General features: G+C 41.0%; 1 protein-coding gene across 2 annotated transcripts in view; it reads right to left on the bottom strand.

The window, feature by feature from the left end:
• Positions 1-25522, bottom strand: part of BCAR3 (BCAR3 adaptor protein, NSP family member) — a 145524-nt gene that overhangs the window by 60615 nt on the left and 59387 nt on the right. For both annotated transcript variants that reach the window (XM_084637887.1, XM_084637888.1), the window contains 2 exons: positions 21037-21364; positions 98-137 (listed from right to left, as the gene is read on the bottom strand). In XM_084637887.1, the coding sequence (XP_084494013.1) occupies positions 98-137; positions 21037-21364 (368 nt within the window). The remainder of the gene's footprint in view (positions 1-97; positions 138-21036; positions 21365-25522) is intronic.

The raw sequence follows: 25522 nt of genomic DNA, 5'->3' as shown, positions 1-25522 counted from the left end.
TCAGAAACGGAAAATAGATTAATAATTGGCTATCGCTGATTACGTACACTATAAAATATTTGGGAAAGGATTTTGATGTTATGAAGTGATACAGTACCTTCACATATTCCATAGCTGGATCCAGGATATTCTGACCTCTACAAAGGAAAAACACAGTAGTGAATCAAATGTTTTCTTATGCCAAAGAGATGCTTTCAAGAGCAAAAAGTTAAAATAGTTATTGTTAAACTCTAACCTAGACAAATCAACATTTTGTTGCTCTAATGCCTCATGCTCTCTATACTTTAACAAATATATGCAGCCTTGTTTCCCTCCTGAATGTCATTACTGAACTCTATTAATTCATTTGAAAACTCATTACACAGTTTTGAACAAAGAAAATCTAGAGAACAGCATCTCAACAGATGGCTAAAAATAGCTATACGGCTAGCCTTTGTAATCCAAATGCTCTCTAAAATTCTTGAATATTATGCAAGTAAAGGGCGTTTATCTGCTTTAGAATGAGGAAGACCGCTTTCTTCACTGAAAGAACTGAAAGCAAATCTTTTATCTGAATGCTTAAATGCCTTGGAAGACATTTTTCCCCCAAACTTGAGCTAACCCACTGAAGGATTTCCATTTGTTAAATTTACTTGTGACCATATTAAAGTAATGAATATAAATCATTCTAATTGATGTTAGCCCTAAAAGTTGTCTAGAAAAGACAGGGATAATGTAAGAAAATGAAAGTACAGCATCTTTCAGTTTCACTAGAGATAAAGCTCTGGTGCGCAGGAGGGTGTGGGAGTTAAACTTATATTTATAATTGAAGAAACTTACGTGGTTCTTGCAAGCTCTGTTACAACCATAACTAAGCCACAATATAGTCACTGTTGTATTACTTGCCGTAGAAATAGAATGTTAAATCAATAGAGCTCTATTTCTTTTTTAAAAAAGAGTCTCCTTGCTATTTTCCCATCTGCACAAATGGCAAATATTCCCAAAGGTGTAGAAACCTAGGAGGACAGTCCACTCATCACAATTACAACTTTTTCTACAAAATGCAATTAATAAAAAACCCAAGTATTTACAAGATTTTTATAAGAGGACAGGCTTACAAAACCTACAAGCTGTGCTTGGATTGTTTCTATAGAACTTAAAGGCACATATAATACCACAGTGTTCCCTTTAAAAAAACCCTTACAACACACACACAAAACCAGACACACCTGTAAGGGAATATGAGTTTGGTGTGAAAACCATGAAAAGGTCAATTTGTATAAGGCTATTGACAGGACTTAAATTCTCATGTATTTCCTGGAACCCCCTATGTTCCCCCCGTCCCCCATTCGGGGCTCAGGGCTTCAGCCCCATAGGTTTAAAAATATTTACTGAAGCTCTGCTCTGGACAGCTCTGGCTGAATTTAAGCCCTGGCTATTGATCATATTACATCTGGAAACAGCATCTTGCACAGCAGGGGGTTGTTATGATATAATGCTTTTAATGTAATATGCAACTTCAAAATGTGTAGGAGTTGAGTTTCTCTGGAATCAGTCTGACCTGGAATTCTCTGTCTCCAATTTCTCAGTGTTGTCTGAATGTAGCTTTAAATAAACTCAATAAACTAAGCTATTATATATCTAATTTTGGGTCTGGGCTCTTAACTTTTAATCCAAAACATAACAATTAGGGAAATAAAACACCACCACCACTCCCCAAAGACATTTCTACAATGAGGAAAATTTAGCTGCCAGGCTGGTATCAGCAGCTGCTATTGTTTGCTATCCAGTCATTCACAAAGGCCCAAATTCTATTCCCAGAGAAATTAATGTGTTTTGCTGGCGAGTTCAGTGGGAATAGGATTTGGCCCAGTGTAAAAAGCTGCTTTTTAAAAGTGACTTGCAAAGAAAATCATATAGGTTTGTGTGCTTATTTCTCTTTTATGATGCATAAATAAGGAAAGATTAATTATTTATTTGCCTGGCCTTCTATTTGATTTTTATATTAGAAATTAGGAATGGAATTTTCAAAACACACTAACTGGTGGCCCAACTCTACTTCTATTAAATGCTGAATGCTTCTGAAAATCCTTGTCCACCCTGTTTTTCCTGGACAACTGAAGAACTACCAATGTCATGATACCCAAAATACCAAGAGAGTGAAACATGAGCATTAAAATTAACAACTAATTTATTTGATAGCTTCTGAAATAGTAATGAATACACTTCATCCTCTACTATGCTTAGTTATACTGTGTTCAATACTGCCTCGGCTATACCCATTGTGAGGAATGGATGATTTTCCTAGTGTAAAAAGAAAAGGAGGACTTGTGGCACCTTAGAGACTAACCAATTTATTTGAGCATGAGCTTTCGTGAGCTACAGCTCACTTCATCGGATGCATCCGATGAAGTGAGCTGTAGCTCACGAAAGCTCATGCTCAAATAAATTGGTTAGTCTCTAAGGTGCCACAAGTCCTCCTTTTCTTTTTGCGAAGACAGACTAACACGGCTGTTACTTTGAAATCTGTTTCCTAATGTAGATAAGACTATAGAGTTTTCTAGGCTAGACAGTGCCTAGACATTTAATGACACCCCCGCCCCCCCAAAAAAAAACCCTAAGAAAAAGCAAACCCATCCAGATCTTTATCCATCATAAAGAAACAAGAATTCACCCACATTTTTCCCCTGTACAGCCTTATGAGATAGAGTGGGAGGGATTATTTCCTCTGCTTAAAAGATGGAGGAGATGACACACGGACAGGTTTAGCATTTTTCCCAAAGTAACACACCAAACTGGTGGCAGACCCATGAGTAGAGCCCAGGATCTGCTGAATCCCAGAGCTGTGTTAGCCACATGTTCTCTCTGGGCTGTATGCACAAAACCATCGATAACACCCAAGACCACCATATGTAAGTATGAAAAAACGCACACACATTCTGATTTTATATTAAGCAGTTCGGGTTACCAGCAGGAAAGGGGTATTTTGATATTTTCAAATGACTTCAGGTTGGATGACAGGTGCTGCAATCCCAGCCATCTCCAAATGAACTGCAGCTGACAATTTGTTTCAATACAATATAATATTAAGTTCTGTCTTTCATGAGATGTTATTAAATTTCAAATAAAGCTAATGTTTATCTTTTTATTTAGCTTGAGTTTAGAGAGCTCTTGATTGGTCTCTGTTTACTCACAGTATGTTTGCAGTAGAGAGCACTGCTTGACTTGTGTAGTATGTAAATTGTGGGTCCACAAGTAAGTTTACATTTTACATTTGGCTTCCTAATGATCAGATAAAAGCCTTATTTCCATGTAAACAAAGGTACATTTGATGTAGGTGTTGCTTAATAGCACTTTAAGGGGAAAGCTATTAAGTACTTTAAAAGAAAAAATTGTAACAAAGCAGTTTGCAATTTAGAGATTTGGATTTAAACTATGAACTACCCAAGTTATACGTCTCCCCCTGCACCACAACCCCAGGGCAGACAAGCTTGTCTCTGTCACCAACAGAAGTTGGTCCAATAAAAGATATTACCTTACCCAGATACTAGTCTGAAGCAGATAGTAACACATTTTGGATCATCTGAACACCCTGCAGTGGAGTCAACACCCTTCCCGTCTTAACAGCGGATTCCTTACCAGTCAGTGGGAAATCATTTTGGAGCTGAAAAATCCTTTGTGGGGGGGGGACGGGGGGGGAAGGAGCATTGTCATGCTAGTGTGCAGGGCCACTAATTGTGTCCTGCTTTGCAGGACTGCGATGATGCAATGTACAGGACATAGTGGATAGATTTATAGCAATAGGAGTCCCAAACTGTGGTGGAGCAATAGACAGCATGCATCTCTCTACTGATCACCAGGGATGCTTCACTGACATCAGTGTTGGCTGGCCAGAGAAAGTGCATGACTAAGGCTACAATTTTGTCATGGACATCTTTAGTAAAAGTCATGGACAGGTCACGGGCAATTAACAAAAATTCTCGGACACCATGACATGTCCCTGAGTTTTAGTAAAAATGTCCATGACAAAACAGGGAGGGAGGGTTCAGCACCTTGCCCTGCTGTGGGTGGGAGCTGCGGCCCCTGCCCTCTGGCTGGGAGGGACCCCCTCCTGTGGTGGCTGGAGAGCTGCTGGGGGATTCCCCCTCCGCTGTCCGCAGCATCGGGGGAGCTGCCGGTGGTGGCAGAGGTACCCTGCAGCTCCTGGCCACCAGGGGAGGTGGAGGTACCCTGCAGCTCCCAGCAGCTGCAGGCTGAAGTCACAGAGGTCCGCGGAAGTCGTGGATTCCATGACCTCCATGGCCAAATCGTAGCCTGATGCATGCATGACACTCGCATCTTTAAGAATACAGAGCTGTTCAGAAAACTACAAGCAGGGACATTATTTCCTGAATGGCAGATTACCATTAGTGATGTTGAAATGCCAGTAGTGATCCTGAGGGACCCAGCCTACCCCTTGATCCCCTGGTTCATGAATATGTACTCCAGCCACATCAACAGCAGCACCACAAAAAGATTCAACTACCGGCTCAGCAAGTGCAGAAGGACAGCTGAAGGTGTTTTTGTTAGACTGAGGGAATGATGGCATTGTTTATTCACAAGACTGGATCTCTGTGAGAAAAATATCTCAATGGTTATAGCTGCCTGCTGTGCCCTGCGTAACGTCTGTGATGCAAAGGGAGAAAAGTTGCTGCTGGATGTAGTGGATTGTCGGTCTGCTGAGTTTGAACAGCCAGACAAAGGTCTATTAGAAGATCTCAATATGGAGCTATACAGCTGAGGGAGGCCTTCAGAGAGCACTTTCATAGTGAGGCACAGTAACGCGTTGTGGTGTACTTTGCTTTACCTGGCCCTCCTGTTTTGGGGCCTGCCAGGAACTGCATGCTGTGTGGCGTACATTTGTGAATATAACACTGTCAATGGCCCTATTAATTTTGTGGTGCTTGCTGTACACTTATGATTATTACACTGTGTTTGTCACCAATCCTATGAGTGGTGTCATGCTGTACAGTAACATGTAACTAGATGCTTTCTGTATCACTAAGCATTCTGCAACTGAATTATTTTCCAAATAATAAAATTTTATTCAGTAACAAAAGCAGTGGGGAAAAAAATCTGTGCAGTGTAAAAGCAAATACATGCAAAACTTAATAAATTAATAGTACAGAACTTAACAACGGGAAAGAACATTCGTGTCCATTTTATCTACACATGTATCAATTGTGGTTCTCACAGATCAGCATATGCAAAGCTGTGGCTGTCCTTAATGTCCCCCAGCATGGAGGATAGGGATGTGGCCCCTGACACCACATAGAACGTTGAGTGGGGGGAAGGTGTAGGAAGATGCTGTAATGGGAGTTCTCCATGGACTGCAAAGGGAGGCGAGCCTGCGATTGTTGAATCTGTAGGTCCACAAGAGTCTGCCACATCTTTGTTTGCTGCTGTAGGACTCTCATTATGTCCTGGTACATCTTCCTCTCCTTTTCCTGCTGGGACTCCTGGGCCTTTCCCAGTCTGCTCTTCCCTTCTCAATGTAGCCTGAAATATTCATCCTCCAGGCATAGACGCTGACTTCTGCTGGCATTGGTGGGTGCTTGACCCACCTCTGCCCCAGACTCCGCCCCTGCCCCGCCCCATTGCAACGCCTTCCCCAAATCCCAGCCCCACCCCCTCCCTGCCCCTCTTCCAACACCTTCCCCAAATCCCCGCCCCAGCCCCGCCTCCTCCCCTGAGCGTGCCGCATTCCTGCTCCTTTCCCCTCCCTCCTGGAGCTTCTTATGCCATGAAACAGCTGTTTTGCATTGGCAAGCGCTGGGAGGTAGGCGGAGAAGCGGGGACGTGGTGCGCTCAAGGGACAAGGCTGGGGTGGAGGGGAGGGGGGCGGGTATGGGAGGTTGGCTGTCGGTGGGTGCAGGGCACCCACCAATTTTTCTCTGGAGCACCCACGGAGATACACCTATGCCTCCAGGCCCTCTGCTCACGGTCTGGCACAGCACTGGGTTTGCAGGATCTCACTGAACATGTCATCCCGAGTCCTTTTCTTTCTCTTCCTCATCTGGCTCAGGTGTCATAAGTGTGGAGGGGGAATGCTGCATTTGCAGCAGCTGCAGATAGAACACACTGAGGTACCATTGTCAGTATAGTCACAATGGAAAGTGAAAGTTGAGGTTCAGGACTCCCTTCCTTTGCTCTCCAAAGTTTTAAACAAGACATGCTTTTTGACATGTCTGCTTCAAAGTGTTTGTTTGTACACAGCACCACTCACAGCACTGCACTCGCCATTGTGAGTATGGTGCTCCAGGCATGAAGGAAGTGAGGAGGAATTGCTTGGTTGGAGGAAACCATGAGTATAGGGCAATGGAACCGAACATAGTCACTGTTAGTGGGGATTTTAGCTGATATCTCAGAGTAAAATAGCACAGTCGCTGTTAGCACCCCAAAGCCGCCAAAGCCTATATGCTGCTAGCCTGTTAACTTTGGCAGGCTCCATTGCAGTAATCGCAGAGTAGTGTGGGAAAGTGTCCTACTGCGGAGGAAGAAATAAGGCTGCCATCCCTAGAAGCCTTTGGAAGAGGACTGCAGAGTACCTCCATAACGTTATATCGAGATCTCTCAGGAGGATTCAAGGGACATCCCTGTGTACATAAACAAGCTGCTCCGCACGTCCCCTTGAATCTATCTCTACAGAGGAATGAAAAGCAGAGGATAACTCTACCTCTCTTTGTAGTACCGCTACCTCATCTAGTCTGAGTAAATTAATGAAAAATCACTAGCTAACTCCTACTAAGTTGGGGATGCCAGCAGAACATCATTGTAATGGGAAATTCATTTATACACTTACCTGAGGTTTTTTTCCCCTGCATCGGGCTCACCAGTGCTCAACTGGTGGGACTGACTGGACTGTGGTTGAGTCTCAAACAAGTCTTGGCTCATGGCATAGCTGGACGACCCCCCCCCCCCCCGTTTGCATTTCCCACATCCTTTTCCTCTTCCTGTTCCTCACTGTTCATAGCAGACGTCTGGGTCTCAGCCTCCTCTGAGGTACCTATGGTGGCACACGGGGTGGCGGTGGGGTCTCCACCAAGTATGATATCATACGCCACCAAGTATGATATGCAGTTCTTTGTAAAAAGTATCAGGTCTGTGGCTCAGCACTGGATTAACTGTTGGCCTCCCTGGTCTTCTGTTATGCCTGCCACACATTCTTCTCTTTCATGTGGCACTGCTGTTCATCCCTTTTCCTGCATCCCCATGCAATCTGCTCATTGATGTCCATTTCTACAGCTGCTCCACAGCTGTGAATGCACAGCCTCTTCTCTCCCCAGCCCCAGGAGATCCAGTATCTCCTGTCTACTCCAGCTAGGCAATCAGGAAAAGGCATTTCAAAAATGTGCAGGGTTTTAAAGAGGGGGTAGTGTGGCACTTCGTCTCTGTAAGCATAGGTGTCGACTCCATGGCTGGAGCACCCATGGAAAAAAAATTAGTGGGTGCTTAGCCAGCTCCCCCATCTCTCCCAGCACCTCTTGCCTGCTGGCAGCCCCGCCAATCAACTCTTCCCCCCTCCCACCCAGTGCCTACTGCCCATTGCAAGCAGCTGTTTTGCAGCATGCAGGAGGCTCTGGGAGGGAGGAGGAGGAGTGGGGATGGGGCACGCCCAGGGGAGGGGTCAGAACTGGGCAGGAAGAAGCAGGGCCGGAGTGGGAAGAGGTGGGGCCTGGGGAAGAGCGGGGGGAAGCTGGCACTTATGTCTGTGACCCCTGAGCAGTGGAGTTCTCAACTGTGACCAGAGTGGTCAGTATTGGGCATTGTGGGACAGCAGCTGGAGGACAGTTAGCGTTGACATAGGACATGCAGTGTCTACATTCACACTATGCTGAGCTCAGTATGTCAACCATTTGAGGAGGTAACGTTACTTCATGGCACTAACAGTGCGCTTTTATTGTTGGAGACAAATTTAAGTGTAGACACATGTACAACTAGGTCAACGCAAGCTGGCTTACATCAACCTAACTTTGTAGTGTAGACCAGGCCTTAGTATGGGGCTTTAGTAAAGGCAGGAATAAGTGTTGCCCTAATGCCCCTCTTTTAAATGCCACTGCAGAAAGCAATTCATGCCAGGGGAGAGAAGACGCTCCCTCATTCTACCCCATGGTATTTATGCCAATTTTCAGACTGAGGTATTTGGAACAGATATTGTTTTATATCATCTCAAAACTGTTTGTGCGTTATTAGTGAAGAATCAAGAAAGGAACTAAAAAAATGGCAATAAGCAGGAAATTTGGGGTCTGCTCTAACTTGTGCTTTGCTGCCATGTCCCTTTATGGGCTGTATTGCTGCAGCCCAGAATCTCAAGTATTTGAAAACACGGAACCTAATAGCTGAACTACTCCACCAAAGAAATTCAGGATCTTTGTCTCCTGAGCCAATATATTTAATTCTGGCATATTTATCCTTAACGAGAGAGGATTTTCTGTTCCCCCTATCTTGTGGGATTGTAGAGTTAACTTGTTACAGCCTGAATATATCTAAGGCCCTGTCTTCACTAGCAGGGGTTGCCGGATAGCTACACTGGGCATCTTTAACTCCACTCATGGATTCATTTTTTCATATGGTTCTGTTTGTACACTGTTCATATATAAATAGCTCTTGACAAAAGTATAAAGTTATTAAAAATATGTATATTTCATTTAGTAGACACTCTTATTTTAATGCCAGAGATAAAACACCTGCTCCAGCAGTTAGTGTTAACATTAAAGGCACTTGCACGTATAAATCCCCTTTGTGCTGAGATGAGAGAATATCCCTTAGGGGTTATTGGTAAATTAATTAACCAAAAAGGTTAACAGTTCAGGCCATGGTAAAATCTCCTCTCAAAGCACAGGAATTCACCCTTACAACCTCCATTTTCACTGCTAATATTTGCATGGACAGATTGAGAAAACAGCCCTAAAGGACAATTCACTGGCGGCTGCTTCTGTTTAGACTCATCTTATTAATGTATTAACCTCTGTGGAGGGGGATGAGGATAGACATGTCCCTCAGTGTAATTTCCAAAGTGTTATTAAACTCTACCTCCACAATATACAAAAACTTGGTTTTAAACCTCATACATAAGAAACCTACCAGAAGCTAGAGAAAGTTACCCCCCACCCTTTAATTTATGACAATATAGTATCAGGACAAAAATATTTGTAAAGAACAAATAATCTAATCCAGCATTTCTCAAATGTGGCCACCATGGCCACATGAGGCCACCAGGGGCTTTTCTTACAGCCACAGCCTCCTGGGTCTAATGGGGGGGAAGGGGAGGACAAAGTAGAGGTCCCTCCCGCTCCCTGTTGCTCCTGATGTACTTCCTTGGTGTTGGTTGCTGGGGTCGCCAACAAGGGTTAGGCCAACGTCTGGGGCACCACACTGGGGGAGCTGGCAGCCGGTGAATTCCCCACCTTCCTGGTGTAGTGGGGCTCAGGCTCCGGGCCTGGGCTCTGGCTGCATGGCGGCAGGCCCCAGCCTCTAGCTGCTGGGCTTCAGGCTCTACTCCCCAGCTGCCTCCCCTGTCCTTCCATCCAGGGCTTAATTTGTCCCCAGGCTTGGCAGGGCTGAGTAAGACTGCTGTGAAAAAGTGATACTTGTATGTTGGTTAATATCACTTTTCACAGCAGACTAACTAGCTAGCAATAAATAAATTACAATGATTTGGATGTGTCTATGTGCATATTTATTTGTTTTTCCTAAAGCTAATTAAGTACTTCAGGAAAAAGTGCGAGAGCAGCCACCAGCAAAAGTTGGTGGCCGCTCTGAGGCCACCAAAAAATTTGTCCTGAAAACCTTAATCTATGTTAACAATAAAGATTTAAAATAGTTTGGCAGAAAAAAATATTTAAAAATCTAGTTTACTTTTCTCTGTGCATTTTACATTTATCTCAGCTTGGACACAGACAATAAACTAGACACTTCTATGTTAGTTTATAGTCCGATCTGCTCTCAGTGACCAGGCACACAGCTGTAATGTCTGAGCTGCAGGCCCTGCAAGTTAAAGTATATTTATTGGGAGAGCAAAGTTTGGATCTACACTCAACTTGATAACATTTGTCTGTAATGCAATAACTTTTGAATACATCTGATTAATTCTAAAATTTCAGGGTATGATCAACACATCCCTGGGCAGAAGAACCCTATTTATTTTGGTGGAAATCAGAAAAAACAGATGGGGGGGAAATGTGGGGCATGCAGAGCCCCTTGCATCTGGTTAGCAGAGCCAAGTGCTTCAACCACCTCTGTGATTTTCTATAGATCAAAGAACGGGTTGATGGCAGCCATTAACACATTCCAGCACAACAATGCCTTCCAATACAGTTGAGAAATGTTAACACAGTAAGTAACTTATCTCCCACACAGCAAGAGAAGAAATAAGAATGGGGGAATCAATGATATAGGGGGAAGGAGGACATGGAGGACACACAAAGCCCCTGGGCAAGTTGGGAGGGGTGTTGGGGTGACTGCAGGAAGTCTGTGAAATAGAGGGGGTGATACACAGAGAGTGCAAGTGTGTATGTGAGAGAGAGAGAGAGGGAGAGAGGTGTATGTGGGGGAAGAATAGAAAAATGCAATGTTTGTAATAAATCAGCCTACAGAAGCAACAGTGTCTCTCTCACACACACAAGTGATATACTTACTTTTGTGGCTGTATGCCAACATAACTTGCAGCAACCAAAGTTTGTTGCATAGACATGCCCCGACCCCTAGAATTTAAAACAAAAAACACCCTATTTCCAATCAGTGGTGTTTGTTTTTTGTTTTTAAAAGGAAAATATTTCTACTTGTCTGATGTTTTGTAACATTTGGGCCTATACTGACCTGACAATTAACATTAAGGCCCCAGTCTTAATCTTAATGGGCTCCACAGGAAGGTCCTTGTGTCCATGCAGAGACCCACTAAAGTCAGTCTATGCACAAAAAGTTGCAGTATCAGGGCATAAGGTTAAACTGCTGATTATTATGTGTGTAAAATGTAACCTATAGTTCCATACCTAGAAAGTGCAGTGTGTGTTGTGGTATAGGAGGCTCTGACTGACTTTCTAGTTCCACTTTATAGAATTAAATAAGCATGGACATTTCAAGGGGAAAGAAACTGCTCCACTTGCTGTGTGGGCGGCGCTAAGGCACAGAAAAAGACTAGGGTCCCACTGTAAAATAATACACTGGCATCAATGGGGTATTATTTGAAAACAGATTCACAGGAATGTTTAGGGTTTGAAATAATTCTGTCATGTTTTTCCTTTTTTAATAAATGCTTCTAAAAAAAGGGAGAGGAAAAAAAAAACATTGAAAGTGTTGCGAGAAAAGAGAGTACTTCTCTTCTGTACAATCTCCTTTCAGTTTATTTCTCCAGGGGTGACTGAAATTTGCTATCTGATCCCAGATATGTCTCATCACAAAATAAATGGATGAGTGTTTAGAGAAACAGGAAAACACTTCCTAGCTTTTATTAAAGAGCATATAGGTTCACATCTGCTATATCCAATAAACAGATACAGTCTAGGGCAATAAAGTATGCCCTACCAGCCTATTCCTATTTAAAGGAAATTGTCAACTCATCATCTCATAAATTGGGGGGAGGGGGGAGAGATTAACTAAAAAGTAGATGTCGTTTCAGGTATTACACTGGTTTATAGTTTTGCAAATACATTTTCCTGTTTTGAAAAAGGAATCAAATGGGAAACAGACGAAGACCTTGATCCTGCAAACATGCAAGTACTCCCACTGAGTTCAATGGGCACGGCAAACATCACTATAAATTAATGTTTTATTCACTGCTCTCCATAAAATAGGAGAAACAAGACATATGTGAAAGTGTAAGTTTTAATGGAGATAGACAATACTCCACAATTTTAGCTTAATTTTAAATTGTACTTTGATTTTCAAAATACACCTATCCATATACTTGAGGTGCTCATACAGTAAAGGCAATTAAAACATTACAAAATAAAGCATTACGCAACCAGCCCATCAGGACTATTTATAATCAGGATTATCAATGGGTATCCCTCCCAAACACCTAACCCTGCTCCTTCTAAAAGCCTGTAAGAACAGCTGGTCATGAAGGTCAGCAGGCCTGTGCTCTGTTGAACTAAGGGAGAAGCGAATCCCAGAGTGTCCCCTAAAACCACCCTGTGCCTCCAGTTCCCTTGCATTTAAACCAGGGGGCTGTTAGCTCAAGTGGATCTCAGCTGCTCTGATATCACGACAAGGACAGAGGAGATTTTCAGATACTCAGGACCCAAACTATATAAGGTTTTATTAATCAAAATCAACACCTTGATTGATTGCTCCCAGAAATGTTCTTCCTTCATATGTTCTAAGGCCTCGCTCTTACAAAGTATTACCCGAGTGCTTCATCTTAGGCACTTCATTGTAACTGAGTCTCCTGGGGTAGTCAGTGGAGCCACTCAACATTATTGTATCTTTATTATGCTTAACCTGACACATTGTAAAAGTTTCATTATTTTAAGAGACTTTTATAAAGTGCATAAACCCCACCTAAAACATAGCGGATGAGAGGGCCAATAATGACAAAATGCACAGTAGTTTATTTGATCATTAAGAACATATCTGCTCTAGAACAGCAGCCTGTGATAGCAATGGACAGTTCAATGCTAGATTATAGCACTTAATCTGAAACCACAGGAAAAAAGCTTGCTGAAAAAGATGGCTTGAGTGGTTATCAGAAGGCCAAAAGATTGAAATTTGGCTAAATATAAACAAGTTGGATACACTAAGAAATTCAAATCTGTGTGACAGGAAAAGTCTCAACACCAAATTCAGCATCAGAAAGAGGTGTCTATATTTATAGTTTCTAATGGCTAGTTTTCAAATAAAATAAATAAAATAAAAGTGGTTATATTTAATATCACCATGAATGTAAGGCCCCGTCTACATTACAGCTGCACCCACGACCACTACTGTTAAAAACACAAATCAGTCTTATAGCACAGACAGTTAAAAATGCATATTCAAATGGTGTCCCTGGAACCATGCCAAAGCCTTGGATACAAATCAACTCCCAATCAAGGCTTTGGCATTGTTCGGGAAAACAAAGTGGAAGTACGTGGTAACTCAGTCAACAGACAAAAGCGGAATAGTCCGGTCTCTTGACATAGTGGTAGTTTCAACACAGACAGGGCCTTTAAGAATCGAACCATGGCCAGAAGGAAAGAAGTGAATATTACAGGTTCTACTGTTACAATTCCATGTTCTCAAAAACAATGAACAGAGTCTAGTGAAAACCTGACCTTTACATGTGAACATTCTAGTTGTGTACAGCCAGCACAGGCTAAACTAGTCACCCCATAAAAATTAAAGGAAAAGATAAGGTCAGAAACAGAATCCTTCAGCAACTGCAGTACAACAAAACATTAAGGACATCTTATGTAGTTTACAGAAGCAGGCAAGTGTTTGGAATCCAAACCATTTCCAGTACTACAGTCCAACTTATTTACCAGACTGACCCAGATTTTAAAAATGTCATTGTGGCCAAGGAAGGGAATTTGAATTGAAAACTGACTTTGCAACTCTAAATGCAGAAGAAATGGCTATTGAAATGAGCCCAGCCAGTAAAAGCATATAATTGGAAATATTCCCTGTAAATTAATTTTCACTTTGTAGATTTTTTTAATTCACAGATTAATGCACAGTTTTTCTTACTAGCAGCTGCTAAGTGTCAGCACTTCCTAGGAGAGGCCAGTCTGGAGCATGAAAACAATGTAATGCAAATATGTGACCAACCTCTTATGTGCTAAAATACTACAAGGCATTCAGACAAAATGGTTCCATTATACTTATGTATGTTCTTAGGATTGGGGGAAAGCAGCTCTTCTGTCATGCCACCAAATGCTAAGCACCACAAGACACACTTGTCATTCATCCTTGGTGAAGGAAGTCTGGTAGGAATTCTGCCCACGTAAAACAACTCACAGAGACATTAATGTGCATATGTATTAACAGGCCATGGTCAGAAAAGTTACTTCTTCATGCTAAATCTTGCCTGGTTTAGAGTTTGTTACAATCTTAACATTTGGCCTAGGTTCCTTGAAAGGATCATGAAGCTTCTATAAAATCTGGGTCCAATTTTAGGCCCCTAGACCAGTTATATAGTTTTGATTTGAAATTATATGAAATTCTGTATGATAGTTTTGCTATGAAACCCATCAGTTTCCAATTAAGTTCATGCTGAATTTCTCTCTTGATCTCAGAAATACCTAAGTGCCCTATCACTTTATCTGAGTGCCAAACATTTTGGGGTTTGTTCAATCTAAAACAAACCAAACCTCAGGGAATCGGCTCCCAGCACAGATTGAAGCAAAAGAAATGGTTGGCATAAACCCCTGTACAGGAACACTGCAGCAATTCACATAGCTCTAACAGGAAACTTTGATGGTGCATGAAGAAATCCATCAATTCTGGAAAAAATAATCCACGTACTTGTTTAGAACAGGACAGATGGAGCTGAAATGACATTTTCAGCACTCTATTTGGCTATTAAAAATGTAACTCATTACTAGTAATTGAAATTGAGCATCCATTTTTCTCATTATGCGATCAACTGAATAGAGAGACACTAGTTTTAAGTGCTTTTTTTAAGTGCTCTTATTTTCAAGGTACTGTAGTTATAAGAACATACAGAAAAAGTGAGTAGTACAGGTGTCACCATATACCTAGCAAGATGAAGGCGGCGGCGGCGGATTCCATTTGTTGTGCCTTCTGAAATACCAGTGAGAGGGTGGCTTCAGAACTGGAAAGTTGTTGTTCCTTTCTGACACTTTGCAAAATCAAGTTCTTATCTGTTATGCCTTCTTGGATGATCTTCAGAAATTCCTGTGCCTCTCCTGTGAAAGAACAGCTGAGAATGCACACATCATCTTAGCTCTTACATTGAAATCATATTTGTCTATAAGGGTCTGGCAGTTGTTATGGGGGTGATACTGACAGGCTCATAAGGAAAGAAGATTTCAGTTGGCTATCTCCTCAGCTTAGGATCCAGGGCAATGAACTATGCAAATGTCTTCCACAGTTGCCTTCACCACCAGCTTTGCACAGCGTGGGTGGTACCACTAACAGGCAACATTCTTATGCGCAATGATAATACTAATTTGCATTATTTTTAGATGTAACATATTTATGAAGGACATCTTGCTGTGATAAAGAGCAAGGGTGAAATTGCATGACCTCCAGCATTGGAAGACTAGCTTCCAACTTCACTGACCCAGTCAATGGGAATCATAATAATCAAAAACCAGGTGACCTCGGTTATTTTCCTTCCTTTGCTGGCCCAACAGTGCTGTTGGGGCATGGTATATGACTCATCTCTTTTCTCAGACTTTTGCTTGACTGGGGGTTTGGTTGGTTGCATTTGCGGTAAGCCTATTCTTTCAAAAGATTTTGTAGATTTTTTTTTTTATTAAAGTGTGACCATGTGGTTTGAGGTATTTAATAATTAGGCATATTTGATACATAAAAAAGTAAACATAAAAGCTCTGAAGGAATATGCTTTTTAGCATATGTATAAAGTCTACATTTGTGTAGATATTTGGTTTGGCAGAAAACCAGAAAAAAAAACAAAACAAAAAAGTTTTCAACAGAAAACTTCTGACTTGACTAGAAAAATGTTCATGACCCTTCACACCCACTTCTCATAGTACCAGAGCAGCCAAATTAAGTACTTCATATTACTATTCTATCCAGTGGTGTTCTGGAAATACACAGTTCACCAAAAGATGTGGGAAAGAATCTGGGCTGATCTTCAGTCAAGCAGAAGAATAGACATTCACAAAAATCCAACCCTAAACTAAATAAAAGGATGTAGAAAGTGGTGGGTTTTCTGATGTCAGCCAAAGAAAGCAACCCAGAATGACTAAGTCTCATTGCAAGGAAACACTTTTGAGTAATTCTGGTGTTTAAATAGAAACATTCTGCAAGGTCAAGTTAATCAATGAACAAGATCCATGGACCTGGCCTCAAAGGGAAATCCTTTATTTATATTTACTTGACAACATTCAAGAAACAATGCACACAACACACAAAACAACACTTTCAAGACGGACATGGCTCCAGCTCTGAGCCCTTGAATGGACAGTACATGCAGGGAGTAAATAGTATTTTTCTTTGCAAACTGAGAAAACACCAGAATAGAATAAGCAAAAACATTTACTCATATAATATACTGTGCACTAGTGTAACAGCTTCAAATAGAAGATCTCAAAAAACTTTGCAGACAGTAATTAGGCCTTGCAACACCCCTGCTTACTCAGTAAATATTGTCTCCATTTTACAGATGGGGAACTGAGGCAAAGTGAGGTTAAGGACCTGATTTTCAGAGGTACTGAAGAGTCATAGTTCCCATTGGCTTCACTGGGAGCCGCAAGCATCAGCTCCTCTGAAAAATAGGCCACTTTTATTTAGGTACCAAATATGGTGTCTAACTTTTGGTGCCCAGCTTTCAAAAATTTTGCCTGAATATCTTCCCAAAGATCATTCAGTAAGTCTATGGGAGAGTCAGCAGGCCCGCGTTTTAACCATAAAGCGGTCCTTCAGAGCTTGATTAGCCAAATGTAATGGGGCGGAAGAGAGGAGGAAGAGAGAGAAGACACTAAACAGGTTTGAAGAATTGGGGATCAGATAAACAAGAACATTTTCAATTAAAAGTATTTTGGGGACTGTGATGCTTTGGGTGTTCACCCAGACCAGTAAGAGATTGTGTCACTACTTGCCCTGTAACCCCGTGTGTGTCTGTGCTGTACAGATCTGTCTCAGAGCCCTGCTCACAGCAAAATGCCCTCACCCTGCGTTCCACCAACCTGGCTAGTTGCAGGGTGACTCCAACAGCCTCTCCAATCTCAAGTCCTCCCAAAACCACCCCCTCACTGCAGCCCTCACAAAACCTTATCGAGTTGGATGCTCCTTTAGAGAGGCAGTACAAGCACCAGTCTGTTAGTGTGGCTGAGGATTTTACTCTTCAGTTTGAAACACTGCACTGAGATGATGGTGTAATAAAACAAGTTTATTAACAAAGAAGAGATATCTAAGGGATACCAAGTAAAAGGAATTGAGATAGAAAGTAAAAATACACTAAGACTAAAACCGAACTTAACTAACTAGAATCTTTTGTTCAAAGTAGATTTCACCACAGTTCTTCCAGCGTGGGCAGCCAGTTCTTAGCCAGGGCCCAACACAGAGCTCAAAGCGCTTGGTTCTTTGTTTCTTCTAGTGAAGGATATGAAAATGGCTTGCTCTTTCTCCACTTCTAGCCTCTGTTTTACCTTTATCTTCAAAGTCAGGACACTCTCATGGGGGCACAGTTTGTTGTGTCCACCACAAACCTCACGCCATGTTAATTTTTGCAGTGTCTCCCTGCCTCCCATTGTGATACTTAAGTGCCCATCTCCCCCACTCACTAGTTTGATGGCTTTGTTTACCTTTTCTGTAAATGTACTTTTATTGCCTCTTTGCTCAATGTAGAGTCTGTATCACCCATACATACACGACACAGTAATATTAATGATGAGCATGTTACCAGTTCGCATATTATACCTTACAGGACACCCTTTAGATATAGGTTATGACACTATCAAGTTGGGTTACATTGAGCTTGTCAGGACAGTTGAGGCTCACTGCTAGATACCACAGAGCAGTTTGCCTTATGGCACTTGTGTGCTCTGAGGGTCACAGGGAAACGTCCCTATTTGGAAAACAAGCCATTTCATATAATCAAGGTACATTACACAATAGATATTTAAAATATATAATCTACCTTGTGTAAAGTAAAATGTAATTTTAATAAGTAGCTCACATATGATACCATTCATACATGTTTTAAACCAATGCCTGGGAGAAATAGCTTCCTCTGCCCCACAACCAACTGATATTGAAAGATGACTTGAAAAAGTATCAGGAGATATGAGAGGAATGTTTGGAAATAAAAACCAAGGGAGAAATATAAATTAATGCTCAGAGTTGCACGAGAGTATTGTACACTCTGGATACCTACTATATTTTTTCTTTTCTGCTCTTTACTGTATCCGGTTTCTTTCCCCAGCAATTTCAACTGATCCCTGTGTATGGTCTCCACTGTGTTTTCATGGTTTTATTCTTAACTTTAAAAGCTCTTGGAAGAGTGTATTAATATATAAAGTCTCAATAAATGTTATTTAAAAAAATAAATCTATCCCAAAAGCACAATACTTGAGCTTGCAACCTTGACATTCTGTATCACAATTCAATATTTAGGATCCTCTAACCTCAGTTCATAGCAACTACAATGCTAAGCATTAGAACCCTGCTTTATTGTTATGTCAACTCAGTGATGGAAGTGGACAGGGATTCTCCCAATTTCAATAAGGCCTCCAGAGTAAGTTTAAGTGAAAGTAAAACACTATATAAAAAAAGAACCAACTGGCCACAAAAGAAAGAATTTATTCAGTGCTGTGTTCTCTTAACTACCCAAACTGAGCTACCCTAGTGATTGCCTCAGATATACTTGTTTGCAATGCAGCTCCTACTCTGAGGAACTGATCTCTGACTCTCATTCACCAGGAGATTTTACACAGAAATCAGTAGTACAAGAGGGATATCTATCTGTCTTATCAAACTGTAGGAATGCTCAGTGTCAAGTGAGCTTAGACGTATACCCTCACTCACATTGAGTGGAGCCTCCTCACTACCCCAACAGTCCCATTGATTTCAACATGCTCAACATCAGTGAGAGCATCAGAATGTGACCCCTGCTGATTATGACAAAAGCTCACTACAGGCAAATCATAAATGTGCTCTGCATTTGTGTCTAAATGTACCATCTTAATTTTTAGTTATTGAACAAAGGTGCAGATTTACAACATGAGACACCAAGGAGGATGGCAGAATACGGCAATTTCTAGCTTTCCAGAAAAAAAAACCAAAAAACAAACAAAACAAAAACAAAAACCACAAACCAAACCTACTGGCAGAGTATTCAACGTAAGCAAGGGGTAAAGAATCTGGCTCCATATGTCTGCCATCATATATATATTTACCTATGGATGTCACAGCTCTTTTACACACTTACTCATGGCGCGAGTGGACAGTGACTTCAGGTCTAACATCAGTTGCCAGCACTGTAAACATTAGTCAGAGATGTATGGTAGTAGCTCTTGACTAATCTAGCAAGGTGACTGGAAGACCAACCAGATCTCCTACATGGCAGTAGAAAGCACTATTACCTGGCTGTTCTAACAACATCCCTTATTATTTGAGTAGCATCATGTTCTCATTCTGGGTGAGACTTGTCCTTCCCCTCTTGACACTTTTGTTCTTGCTGAGACTGCAGCTATATTCCTAATAGCACAAGTATAAATATATGTAATTTGGAGGCCCTATTCTCTAAAAGAGAGAAGGTACATCTCTTGTAAACTGTACTTGTACAGTAATTGTTATGTGAAGGAAGATTGTGAGAAAGCAACAGTGTATGAGGTCACATTCTTCTTTTGATAACATCTCTGGGTGCACGCACTTTCTCATCACATAAAAATTAAAAGGAGTTCAACAGGTCACAAGCCAGGCCAAACAAGCAGGAAGCAATTACACCTCACGACCATTGCCCTATAAACCATATGGAGAGGAATATTATGTGCTCTGAAGCCATTTACCCAGACTGATTTGTTGGAGGGTAGAAAGAAACAAACAACTGTTCCTGAACAACCTTTCAGCTTGTCCTCAAGCACTACTAACAGTATAGATTCAGTTAACTTCACCCTTAAAAGGAGAAGGCTGATCTGATCTGCCAGAAGAACAGAGCATATACAATTTCGCTCCTTCAATCAAAGGTTGTGTGATGAAATCTGATTGGTAAATACATTTTTACAGTGTAACTATAAATCCCAATGTAGAAGTTCCATTTGGCTACTTTTCTTAACAATGCCAATTCTGAAATCCAAGCAGCAAAATGGGATCTCATATTCTTTGTACCTTATTAATCCACTGTGTTATACTCAAGTTTGTTCTGTTTTTCCTGACTCTGGCACCCACCCAAGACAATCTTGCCATTCTTATGGGATTGTCAACAATACTTTGCCTATGCTCCGTGACTGTGTTTTTACAACTTTGCACCCTAATTCTTCTTCTCTATCACTTACTAAATAATGACAGGTTTCAGAGTAACAGCCATGTTAGTCTGTATTCGCAAAAAGAAAAGGAGTACTTGTGGCACCTTAGAGACTAACCAATTTATTTGAGCATGAGCTTTCGTGAGCTACAGCTCACTTCATCGGAATTGACTTCAATGGAGCTAAGATTTCACCCTTTGAGTGTAACATGTGGGCAAACCTAAGTAGATATCCCACAAAATGGTATGAGGAGGATGTCCAGAGCCACTGAAGGATCAGCATCTCTGAAAATCAGGACATTTAGGAACTGATACAGTGTTCACTGAAGTTAATAGAATGACTATCTGATGCAGGTTCTTAGTCTTCACTCATTATTGTAAGTAACTGAGGCTTTCAGTAGTGGTCCCAAAAACTTCAAGTGGAATTGGATCGAGCTTTTGTTTAAGTGTCTAAGTTTAGGTACCGACATTTAAAATTTTTGGCCAGAATGTTTTTATCTTTACTAGGACAACTAAATAGACCTGCCTCTCACCACACACACACACCCCAGAGATTTCTGAATCTACAGGAACAAAGCAACAAAAATTATTAAAATTTACAATATTTAAAACTTAATCAAACTACCACCTAAGACTTTTTTTTCATTTTAATCTATGAAATAAAATGCAAAAATTTCCCTTATAATTAGCAAAATGCATCAGATTTCATTTTTTGTGTAATAATTACATAGAAGCAGACCTAAAACCTGGCTTGTGACTTTGGGCCATCTCACTAAGGGCTGGACTCAAGCTGAGCACCAGCTCACGGTCATGCCCATGTTGGCTCAGCCATGCCAGTGTAGCCTTATAAGTAGAGGACAGGAGTTCTAGAAGAATACAGTACAGCTCTTATAAAACAAACATCTGGGTTAAATTTAAGAAGGTACCTGAAGTGGAGTTTCTCACTCTTCCTGTCTTGCAGGGGATACTCCTCTAGGACATCTTGAATCAAAGGTGACTGCTGCCTATGTGTTCTGGAGAACGGCAGGGTTCCCATATGGCTAAACATATCACAAGATCTAATGGGAATGGTCCCCTTTTTCTTCCTAGGGAGAGTGCCATGGATAGAAACATCTTGATAGGAGTCTAAGCGATGCTCGGTCAGAGGAGGTTTGCTGCTCAAAAGATCCATAGAAGAAGCCAGTGAGAACTGATGGTTCATCTGTATATTTCTGTGGAGACTTGAAAGTTTTCCAGCAGCTATCATTCTCAGCTCTGAAAAATAAAAATTACCCACAGCGTTCATCAATCACTAGTGCTGCCATTTTAAATGAAATTAAACAACATTGTTAGCTGTTGTCTCTATTAACATTACACTTCTTGTATTAGAAGGCAGACAATTTATATGCTTTTCAAATATACACTAAATTATGACCTAATCTCATAAATTCCAATCCTGCAGATTATTATACAAATGTACTTAACCTTTATGCATGTGAATAGCCCCATTAAAATAATTGACTTAAACACATATGCAAGTGTTTGCAGGATCTGGGCCATAATCTGCTATTACCTACAAGGTTTATCTTCTTATCTGTTGTTTTACCTGGAGTTCTGAGAAACCATTCCATTTGAAAGGTCAAACATCAGTCTGGAATCATTAACTGAAACTGAATTGTCAGGAAAAAAAAAAACCAACAACGTACAGACCAAGGCTTAGTTTAAAAGATTGCTAGTCTAAACTCAGTAGTGGGCACTACAGACCTGGGGCAAATATTTTTAACAGTTTGTAAAACAAAGGATTTTATCCAAAAGAGAAGGGCTATAGATTACTGGAATTCTTTTCTGTAGGATACACAGGCCAACTGAGTCAAATTCACTACTGGTATAAGTGGGATGCAACTTTACATTAGAGGTGAATTTGGTCAATTATACCCTGGCCTACAACAGAGAGGTGTCTCCAACATGAACAAAATTACAACACTTGGTGTAAATTCATAGGGTCAGATTCTGGCCCCATGATAAGGCTGCTTTCTGCCACTCCACAAATATAAAGTAGCATTAAGTGACTACCAATGGATGCCTCTGGTTTAGGGGAATCCAGAGGTCCTGTAGTGATGGCTACACCGGCTCTATGCCCCACTCCATCCACTTCCAGCTCCAACATCAGGACATTGTTAGAGTGCTGGGGGTCTTTGCGGGTTATTGTAGCCAGGCATAATTTAGAGCAACACTGAGGCTGATCTCACTTATGTCAGGGTTCAGCTCATAAAACTACCTTTACACTCTCCCCCCTCCACTTTAGCTGCACCACAAAGGCCTCGGATGCTGCTGAGAATCTAGCCATGGACTCCACAAATGTGTTGGTGACTTGATAAAAACTCCCTCCCGCCTTTTTTTTTTTTTTTTTTAATAAAAACACTATCTGTAATTAGAGCAAGGTATTTATGGTAGGACCTTGATGACATCACTTATAATGTGAAAGTGAAAAGTTCCAAGTGCAGAGGCTCTGTAGAATTGCTCTTGCATGTTGTGTAATGTTTATGGGAAGTTGTGCTCTTGTAGATGGAGTCAACTAACAGGGATTAAATTAAAATAAAAACCTTTCAAGAGGTCTTTCTGACAGATTATGATGTGTCCCTTGATGTGACCACTAAATCTCAGACCCTCCTATTGTTTACATCTTCATTCAGAATGTGGTTTGGGGAAGTCATTTCTACCTGGTGGCAACAAAAAATATTGCCAGTTCATTCAAAATTTTACTGTGTTGTATAGGCTGCTTTGCATTTTTGATTACCCATGCCAATATAATTGATTCAGAGGTAGGTCCAAACAGAAAATGCAGGATATAGATCCAGGACCAGATTCCCAGCTAGTGTAAATTGGTATAACTCCATTGGTCCATATACTAAACAGAGTATTAAGGCTAAAAAGTTAACTATTCCCAATCAAAGTCAAGAAATGAAAAAAATGAAGGTTCTCAAAACTCACACTAACATTGAGGCTGGAACCTTAATTGCGTAGGCACCCAAACCCATATTTACAGGAGTTTGGAAGTCCCAGCCTAACTTGCCCGCACTGAGCCAACTTTTAGAATTGCCTCTGATTTTGCACCTAATGAGGGTACTTACCATCTTCATAAAAAACCTTGAGACTGATAAGTGCAAAAGTATTATAATATAATAAATGTACTTTCCTCAGCCTCCTTAACTCAAACATATGAGGGATTTCCCTCAAACTTGCTAGTAAATTCATCTCTAGGCTGAGACAAAGCATATGAAGTTTTAGTCTCAAAAGTTACAAGCATGCAAAAACAAGTGGATAGAATAATAGAAGTTGCAATGTAACTTCAGCTATAGTTTTGGCGACCACCAAAATCTGTGATAAACACACATTAACCATAGACTTCAGACTACTTTCTATGTAGCGATATCTAGAGAAAGAGGACCACCCACCTGCACCAATAACTTCCATTATCAAAGATATTAATTTCTAAAACAACAGCCTGACAAACTATTTCAGTGAAACAAGAAAGGCTCATGAGGTTTACTTTTCCAAGTATTAAACCATGAATTTGCTACTGCACATTTTAAAGCACCTTCACCCCCCACATGAGCTAGACCATAAGCCCAGTTTTCAAATGCATACACATTGATGGGATATGTAAGTCTAGTATTTGTATACTTAAATTCACACTTAGGTATACAAAATGAGCATTTAGGTGCTGTTTTGAGAATTCACATGAGAGACATAAACATCCTGCTTTCACATTTGATAAATGATCTCTCCACTTGCAAAGTATATGTAGCTATACTTTAATTTTAATACATAAAAATGTTGATTACATTACAGCATTTCCCCCCTCAAAATAGGTCTACTCAATTTTTCTATAATCATGCCTGCTAACATCCTCACCAAGGGTCAGAAGTAGGACTTGCTACTCCTTGATGGACTCCTAAAAGCAAGTCAAGATTCAGCAACATAACCAAAACAGTCAGCTCAGTAATGCAAATTGCCAGATTATCTGACAAGTTTTGCTTTTGCTGAATGTCAAAGCTCCAAGGAATGAGCCCCTTTTCAGCTGGAGATCCTGGAATGTTTCAATTGTTTCAGTGTATGAGCCAAGCAGGAATGCTTGAATTTACTGTAGATGCAGTCCTAGAAAACTACACTCATTATTAGAGAGCACTCTTTGCCTGCCAAAAGTTTCAATCAACAGCTGACACAATGGGTCAACATACTAGAGGGTTTCTGAACAAAAGGGACTGGAATCCCAGTTCTGAACACTACTGCTTGCTAACATGCAGTCACACTAGAGTAAGAGCCTGGGAAATGGTATAGCTCGCTTCTATTTAGGGCGGAACAAAAACTGTTTCAGTCTCCTATAATGCTAAATCTATGGTAGGAATTTTGTATTTTCATCATAGTACAATATCTCTGTCCCCGTTACTTCCCCCTAGCCCCATAAGAAGAGCAAAGACAGCTTTTGACCATCTGTGAAGCAAATTGGTCTTAGTCAGCTACAGAAGAAACAAAAGACTCCAGATCCAGATCCCAGCTAATAGACAAGATGTTTTCCAGATTCCATGCACAGATTTTGAAAGAACCCACCCACCCACCCTTTTATTATATTGCAAACAGAGGAAGCATGGACCAAGAGGTCTTTAAATGACCATGTACATTAATGAATGTGGATGCATTGGGAAATTTTGCAGAGGGATTGGAAACAGGGTGAAGGCATCTGTCTGCTGGGAAAAACCAAACAATATTACATTCCAAAACAAAGATTCTATTCACATCATTGCTCAGACACCAACCTGATATATGCCTTATAAATACCTAAGATGGAGTATTCAAAAAGCTATTTTGACTCTGATTTGGGAATAAAAATGCCAACATTATGGTTCAATCTGCCTTCCTGAAGCAAACCCCTTTTCCCTACCCCCGCCTTCTCCGGAGATGCTCTGAAGTTTTTCTACCTTACTTCACAGAGTAAGTGGTCCTTTTGGAGAAGGAACAATAAAATAAGTCTAATGGTGAAAACTGTAACTCCAGTCTGTCCAGGAGAAAACTTCTCATTTGGCCACAGAAATTAGATTCATCCTGTCTGCCCCCTTTGTATTTGTGAAATCCCTATTTACAGCCTGATTCAAGAATCCCATGAAGTCAATGGGAGTCTTTCTACTTATTTCAAAGGACTCTGGATCAGGGTCTTAAACCATCTCTTTTCAAAATGCTAAGCGATCAGTGCATTGTTAGATATTTATGAAAACTGATTCATATCACACTCGAGTTCTGCTCCAAAGCTCATCATACAGAAAGATGCCCATTGACTTCAGTGGGGGGTTTGTATCAGGCTCTTTGGATGTATGTCTTACTTGGTTTGGTTGTACTGTACTATAGATACTAACCTCCTTCCTACCCCATCTCACC

This window comes from Lepidochelys olivacea, assembly GCF_965140295.1.
Source record: "Lepidochelys olivacea isolate rLepOli2 genome assembly, chromosome: 8".
NCBI classification, from domain to species: Eukaryota; Metazoa; Chordata; order Testudines; family Cheloniidae; genus Lepidochelys; species Lepidochelys olivacea.
This window is presented reverse-complemented; position numbering and strand designations above follow the sequence as displayed.